The sequence below is a fragment of the Ochlerotatus camptorhynchus genome, unplaced genomic scaffold, assembly GCF_037179485.1.
Source record: "Ochlerotatus camptorhynchus isolate MF236.1 unplaced genomic scaffold, CSIRO-AGI_Acam_v1.1 ptg000767l, whole genome shotgun sequence".
NCBI lineage: Eukaryota > Metazoa > Arthropoda > Insecta > Diptera > Culicidae > Ochlerotatus > Ochlerotatus camptorhynchus.
This window is the reverse complement of record NW_027041234.1, coordinates 147,284-155,405: the sequence shown is the minus strand read 5'-3', so window position 1 is coordinate 155,405 and position 8,122 is coordinate 147,284. Positions and strand designations below refer to the sequence as shown.

General features: G+C 45.4%; 1 protein-coding gene across 1 annotated transcript; it reads left to right on the top strand.

Annotated features, from left to right (window-relative positions):
• Window positions 1–6,942: 6,942 nt before the first annotated feature.
• Window positions 6,943–7,599, top strand: LOC135714957 (uncharacterized). Its single transcript, XM_065238361.1, has one exon. It carries the CDS (start codon window positions 6,943–6,945, stop codon window positions 7,597–7,599), a length of 657 nt encoding a protein of 218 aa, XP_065094433.1.
• The last annotated feature ends 523 nt before the right edge of the window (window positions 7,600–8,122 follow it).

Below are 8,122 nucleotides of genomic sequence, written 5' to 3'. Positions count from 1 at the left end.
TTGAAGCGCGCTGTCCAAGATCAGATTGGAGAGGAAGTTATATTCCTCCAACGGTGGAAGCCCTTCTACCGACGTTAGGGCATCTTCTATCACATTCTTGAACTTTGTCTAATAGATATTACGGGTAAGATCGTACGCGACGTTAACTGGTTCCGATGGATTGAACCCACTGGCAACTGAAACTTTGATCGGCAAGTGATCACTACCGTGGGGATCTTGGATCACATTCCACGTGCAATCCAACGATAATGAGTTAGAGCAAAGTGTGAGATCTAATTTACTTCCATTCGAGGATGGACCAGCCAAACGTGTTACTTCACCATTGTTAAGTATTGTCATATTGAAGTTGTCACAGAGGTCATATATCATAGTAGAACGGTTGTCATCATACAGTTCCTCCCAGCCTGTACCATGAGAATTAAAATCTCCCATAACCAACCGAGGAGTTGGAAGAACTGAACAGATGTCTGAAAGTTGTTTTTGATTAATTGAAACTCGGGCAGGAATATAAACAGAAGCAATACAAAGGCTCTTGCCTTTAAAAATAGCCTGACATGCTACAACTTCAATACCTGGAAATTGTGGAAGATTCACTTTATAGAAGGAATGGCACTTTTTGATCCCCAAAAGTACCCCTCCTCCACGCCAATCCTCACTATCCAGTAGAATAATGTTAAAATCATAAAAAGAAAGATCGATATCTGAAGAGAGCCAAGTTTCACAAAGAGCCAATACATCACAATTATTATTGTGCACTAAATGAGGGGTCACTTCAATGTCAATTGCTTCAAAAGGGTCTTCACAGAAAGAAGCATTGCCAGAACAATGCTTTTGAGAGGATCAGAAATATTGAGGTACTTGAAAATATCGTCCACAATTTTATCAAATGAGAATAACCCAGATGAAGAAGGGGCTTCTGTTCTTAAAAACGGAAGTGGTAAGCGTGATTACCTCTCACCCCAGCAGGCCTGGGTTCAATCCCAGTCGGCGCCGCCGGGATGTTCTGAGGCATAACATCTCTGATCACGCCTTCCTTCGGATGGGAAGTAAAGCCGTTGGTCCCCGGTTCATGAGTTGATGAGTCGATAGGTAGGGTCCGGGTGTGGGAGCTGCTTTCCTGGCACGTCGGTAGCATTGGTGCTCAGCACGGAAAACAAGATCGACGGAAAAAAACAAACCAAAGAAAAAAAAAAAAAAAAAAATTAAGCTTCCGCTTCATTATTGCCCAAAATCTCTCGATGGGCCGGAACTGCGGGCAGTTGGGTGGATTAATGTTTTTATCGATGAAATCTACGTTATTATCGCGGTACCACTGGATAACTTCGCGGCTGTAGTGGCAACTCGCCAAATCTGGCCAAAACTTCACGGGACCTTTATGGGCTTTAATGAAAGGTAGTACGCGGTTTTTGAGGCATTCTTCCTTGTACAGCTTTGAGTCCATCGTCTTATTCGTCACGAATACTTTGCATATCCCTTGCCAAATCATCAGTTTTTTGGCAAATTTGTCCATAAAATCAAACTTAAACTTCGCAGGAACATCTCGTGCCGTCACCATGTAGAATTTTTGGCCAGGAAGCTGTCCGAAATCCATTTTGACGTAGGTTTCATCGTCGATGAGCAGGCATCCTTGGTACTTCCTCAAAACCTGCTGGTAAAATTTCCGAGCTCGAGCTTTGGTGACGAAACTTTGCTTCAACGTTCTGTTTGGTTCTGTTCTGCTGGCTCGATAAGAACGATATCCTGCTCGCAAACGAATTCTTCGAACGGTACTGCGAGCAGCAGCGTATTTTTGTGCGATTACATTATCTGATCGTCCAGAGTTTGCTCTGACGGTTCTCAACACCTTCTGGTTGAGCTTGCGGTCATATGTTCCACTACGACGCTTACCTTGAGGCACTCGATCCACGCTCTTTCGCTCCCTGAAACGTTTGAGCACATCATACACGGTTGATTTGGCGATTTCCAACGTTTTTGCGATTTTTTTTGCGGACAACGTTGGATTATCAACGTGGGTGCTCAGAGTTTTTTCTCTCCTCTCGGCTTCCATCTGGAATAATTTTTGACTCACTGCACGAAACACCGTGATATTTATACCACAGAAAGTGGGCGCCTAGTTAAACAAACCGCTGTAAATAATTCTTGCAGTGGTCACTTTCCGTGCCACTGCAACACAATAAGTGATTCCGGATTCTAACTGGACAGAACTTTAGTAAGGAAGGTGTCTCCGCAGCAGCTGAATCGGCAACCCTGCCGAGTGTAGAAGCCCTGCGGGAATGAGCATGCACTAGTCGCTAGCAAGTGTAGAGCTGTCAAAAGCGAAGAAAGAAACGCGTCGATTGAGTCCTCGTATTATTTTATTATTAAAAATTTGTAATAGTTTGATTATTTTAACTTTGTATATCTCAATCATTCGCATCATATGTAAGTAACAATCATTAGCTTTTTTGACAAGTAATTATTACATATTAATAACTTTAGTGAGACACAGAATTCCCAACTACATAACCTCATTCTCTGGAGGCCTGCAAAGTGGATAAGGCCCACTGTTTTGTAAGATTTGCATTTCAATTATATTTTGCAATATTGTTAAATAAACATTGTTACAATTTCAGCTTTGAAGCGTAATAAAAGCTCTCAAACATCAGTGGATGCATTTTCTTTGGCCTCCGGCGACATTCTTCAAAGAAAACAACAATGCCAAAACAGATTCGAACGACTTTCCCGTTGGAGGAAAGCAACTGTGTGGCCTGTAACAGACCGGATGATGCGGACAATTTTGTCCAGTGCGACGCTTGCGATTCCTGGTGGCACTTCTCTTGTGCCAAGGTCACGGATTCCATCAGCGATCGATCGTGGACCTGCATCAAATGTGCAAGTGTTGGCAGCATGTCCTTTAAAAGTGGAGTATCCGGGCGGAGCGGCTCCCAATTGGCCGAAAGAATGACTCGATTGAAGGATCGGCAAGAACTGGAAAAACGGCAATTGGAGTTAGATATGCAGAAAAGATTCCTGGATGAACAACAAAAGTTGTTGGATGCAACCGTGGAAGCACAAACGGAAAGTTTGAAGAGTCGTGTCAGTCGGCAAAATAGCCTCAAAAGAGTGGACGAATGGGTACGGTATAACCTGGAACAGGAAGAAGGCGCGGTCGGCGGAATAAAGCCACTAGCAGCCTCTCAGATCCAGCAGCTGCAGCCAGTACTGGAGATTGGTGTGGAGTTGTTTGAGCCGGAGAGTGCAAAAACGCCCAGCCGGGAGAAAGCGAAACCGAAAGGTTTTGTGAATTCCCATACTCCGGAAACGTCAGAGAAAACTCCTGTACCCAAGCAGTTCAAGTGTCTTTGTTGTAGTGAGATGGATCACTATCTGCGCGAATGTGAAACGTTCAAAAACTTCGACGTGGATGAGCGCTGGTGGAAGATTTGTGAACTGAGACTTTGTCGGAACTGTCTCTTCGGACATGGAAGACGTTCGTTTCGTAGCAGCAGTCGATGCAATATCGATGGATGTCAATTCCGACATCATCCACTTCTTCATTCCGCTAAGAAGTCTGACACTCCATCTCCGATCATTGCTGAGAACCATGCTCACCGGTTTCTTGAGTCTAATCTCCTCTTTCGGGTGATTCCAGACACACTTTACGGAAAGTCGGGCTCGGTTGATGTTTTCGCTTTCATTGATGAAGGATCCTCCATTAGTCTAGTGGAAAATGAGCTGATCTCACAATTGGGACTGAATGGCAATCCACAACCTCTCTGTCTCCACTGGACAGGAAATACATCGTGGAACGAGAAGAATTCACAAAAAGTTTCACTTGAGATTTCTGGTGCGGGTAAAAACAAATGCTTTACGCTTTTAGATGCTCGTACCGTCGATCGACTGAACCTGCCTTCACAGAATTTTAACTTCGAAGAAGCGATAAAACGATATGAATATCTGAAGCAAGTTCCAGTGCAAGGATATCAGGATGTTAGTCCCAAGCTCCTGATTGGGATTGATAATCTGCGGCTCACTCTACCATTGAAGGTGAAGGAAGGTGATGGGTCCGGTCCGGTAGCTGTAAAGACAAGACTTGGTTGGTGTGTTTACGGACAACAACGTGCTTCTTCCAACGATGCTTACATCTTCCACGTGTAAGGGTGCACCACCAACTGCGACATACACGAAGCATTGAAGCAGTATTTCTCCGTGGAAGAAGTGAGCGTGGCGCAGTCAAAAGCAGCCTTGTCAAAGGAAGAACTGCGAGCATGGAATCTATTGGAGAGTACAACAAAGCGCGTTGGAGATCGATTTGAGACCGGATTACTTTGGAAGCAGGACGACATCGAGTTTCCGGATAGTTTTCCTTTGGCGTTGTGTCGATTGAAATGTCTTGAGAGACGTATGGAACGAAACTCAACACTCAAGGAGAATCTACATCGCCAAATCCAAGAATACCTGGATAAGGGATATGCACACAAGGCTTCGGCGGAAGAACTATTGAATGCGAATCCACGGAAGGTCTGGTACGTCCCACTAGGAGCGATCATGAACCCGAAGAAACCCGGGAAATTGCGTATAATTTGCGATGCTCGTGCGAATGTGGAAGGCGTATCATTGAATTCGTTTCTGTTGAAAGGACCTGATCTATTGACGTCGCTTATTGCAGTTCTATTTGGATTTCGGTTGTATCAAATCGCAGTAACCGCAGATGCCAGGAAATGTTTCACCGACTATTGATGCTGGAAGCTGATAAACACTCTCAGCGGTTCCTTTTTCGTCGTACCCCTACGAGTCAACCAGAAATCTACGTAATGGACGTCGCTATGTTTGGCTCCACATGCTCGCCTGCCTCTGCCCAGTTTGTAAAAAACTTGAACGCGAAGGAGCATTCGGAGCAGTACCCGGAGGCGTCAAACAGCATAATCAACTGTCATTACGTTGATGACTATCTTGAAAGTTTCGAGAGCGAAGAAGAAGCTGAAAATATTGCTGTACAGGTTCGTCTGGTACATCGTAACGGAGAATTCAACTTGCGTGGCTGGGTGTCGAATAGTGAACGCGTTCTACAATCCCTGGGAGCGACTGGCGTGACAGCAGTGAAGAGCTTGATAGTTGGAGAACGGCTTGAACGCATCCTAGGTATGTTGTGGACGCCGATTAAGCGACGAACTCAGTTTTTCTACACAAATGAGCGACGAAGTTCGCGCACTCATCGACAGTGACAGACGACCAACAAAAAGGCAGGTACTAAGGTGTGTTATGACTCTGTATGACCCCTTGGGACTGCTAGCACCGTTCCTAATCCACGGTAAGATACTTATCCAAAATCTGTGGCGAAGCGGTGCTGATTGGGACGAAGCAGTGGGAGATGCTGCCTACCAGTTTTGGCGAGAATGGGTAAAAATGATCGAGTGCATTTCAGCTATTCGAATTCCGCGTTGTTATTTCAACCAAGCTACCAGAAAAACGTACGCTAACACCCAACTTCATGTCTTCGTTGACGCCAGTGAGAACGCCTACTCATGCGCTGCATATTTTCGGACGATTGATGACGAAGGATATGCACAATGCTCTCTTGTGGCTGGCAAGGCAAAAGTAGCACCTTTGAAGCCTTTGTCTGTGCCAAGACTAGAACTCCAGGGCTGTGTGCTGGGAACCCGACTGATGAAGTTTGTTCAAGACAACCACAGTGTCCAAATCTCCAAGAAGTTTCTCTGGACAGATTCTTCAACTGCTCTGTCGTGGATTTTGGCGGATCCGCACAACTACCGTCCTTACGTGCAGCATAGGGTCGGAGAGATCCTCGAGTCTACTAATGCTGATGAGTGGAGATGGGTCCCGACAAAGCTGAATCCAGCGGACGAAGCGACCAAGTGGGGAAGTGGACCATATTTTAGCGCTGAAAGTAAGTGGTTCCATGGACCGAATTTTCTGCTGCTTTCAGAAGAAGAGTGGCCGCGTTCCGTGAAACAAACAGTGTCTACTACTGAAGAGATGCGGCCGTCAATAATGCACCACGAAGAATACAAGCCTGTAGTCAACTACGAAAGATTCTCTCGCTGGGAAAAGCTGCTCAGAATGATGGTTTATGTGAAGCGTTTTGTTAACAACACCAGATCAAATCATCAAAAATACTCTGGAAACCCTCAACAGGATGAACTACAAGCAGCAACGGTGACAATTCTGAAAATGGTACAACATGAGGCGTACACGGACGAATTGCTAACTCTGACGAAAAATGTAACTCTACCAACAGGGGAACAAAAGATGATAGAAAAATCCAGCGTGTTATACCAGTATTGTCCTGTGATTGATGATCAAGGCGTAATACGTCAGAATAGTCGAATTAGCACAGCAGGCCATATTCCGTACGACACACGGTATCCAATTTTACTCCCTAAGGATCACCCAGTCACTCTGCTGCTTATTGATTGGTATCATCGTACATATCGGCATGGCAACATGGAGACGGTTGTCAATGAGATTCGTCAGTCGTATGATATCCCGAAACTCCGTTCTGTGGTGAAGAAGGTTTCCCGCAATTGCCAGTATTGTAAAATCCGCAACTCGCTACCACAAATTCCTCCTATGGCTCCTATACCGGCAGTCAGACTCACCGATCATGTCCGTCCCTTCAGTTATGTTGGAGTGGATTATTTTGGTCCACTTCTTGTGAAGATAGGGAGATCCAGCTGCAAAAGATGGGTTGCTTTATTCACCTGTTTGACGGTGCGCGCTGTTCATTTGGAAATAGCGCACAGCTTGTCAACTGCATCATTTATCTCATGTGTACGTAGATTTGTCAGCCGTCGTGGACCACCAGCAGAATTCTTTTCAGACAACGGAACTAATTTCCAAGGTGCCGAGCGAATCCTTCGAGATCAGATCAACCAGGGACTATCTGCAACCTTCACCAACGCCTCTACGAAGTGGAATTTTATTCCACCAGCGGCCCCACACATGGGCGGTGCGTGGGAGCGTCTCGTTCAGTCGGTCAAAGTAGCAATGGGTGTGGCTTATTCGGACGGAAAGTTGGATGAGGAAGGATTGCAAACTCTGGTCGTGGAAGCGGAAGGCATAGTAAACTCTAGACCATTGACATATCTGCCTCTCGATGCTGAAGATTCGGAAGCACTAACCCCAAACCACTTCCTGCTAGGAAATTCAACTGGGGTTAAGCAGCCTGCGGTTACCATCAAGGATCACGCTGGGTTCCAGCGAGAAACGTGGCGGCAGATTCAACGCCAGATCGATGTTTTCTGGCAACGATGGCTAAAGGAATACTTGCCGGTAATCCGCCGACAAACCAAATGGTTCAGCGAAGTTCGTGCCATGCGTGAGGGTGACCTGGTGATGATAGCCGAAGATGGCGTTCGTAATGGATGGGTGAGGGGACGCGTAGATAGAGTGATCCAGGACAAGGAAGGAAGAGTTCGACAAGCCTTTGTTAGGACATCCAGTGGTATGCTGCGGCGCCCAGCGTCCAAACTTGCTGTTTTGGACGTAGGCAACGATTCTAGTACAGTCTTGGGAGATGCCAAGATGCACCCGGGGGAGGATGTCACCGCAGCAGCTAAATCGGCAACCCTGCCGAGTGTAGAAGCCCTGCGGGAATGAGCATGCACTAGCCGCTAGGAAGTGTAGAGCTGTCAAAAGCGAAGAAAGAAACGCGTCGATTGAGTCCTCGTATTATTTTATTATTAAAAATTTGTAATAGTTTGATTATTTTAACTTTGTACATCTCAATCATTCACATCATATGTAAGTAACAATAATTAGCTTTTTGACAAGTAATTATTACATATTAATAACTTTAGTGAGACACAGAATTCCCAACTACATAACCTCATTCTCTGGAGGCCTGCAAAGTGGATAAGGCCCACTGTTTTGTAAGATTTGCATTTCAATAACATTTTGCAATATTGTTAAATAAACTTTGTTACAATTTCAGCTTTGAAGCGTAATAAAAGCTCTCAAACATCAGTGGATGCATTTTCTTTGGCCTCCGGCGACAACAAGGGTAAGTTGTCTTGCCTGGATTGATGGCGCACACTGTAGCTGTGGGATCATGTTCACGATCTACGAACGTTACGGTAAAGCCGCGATGTCCTGGCTGTCCAATTGTACTTGGCAACTTCCT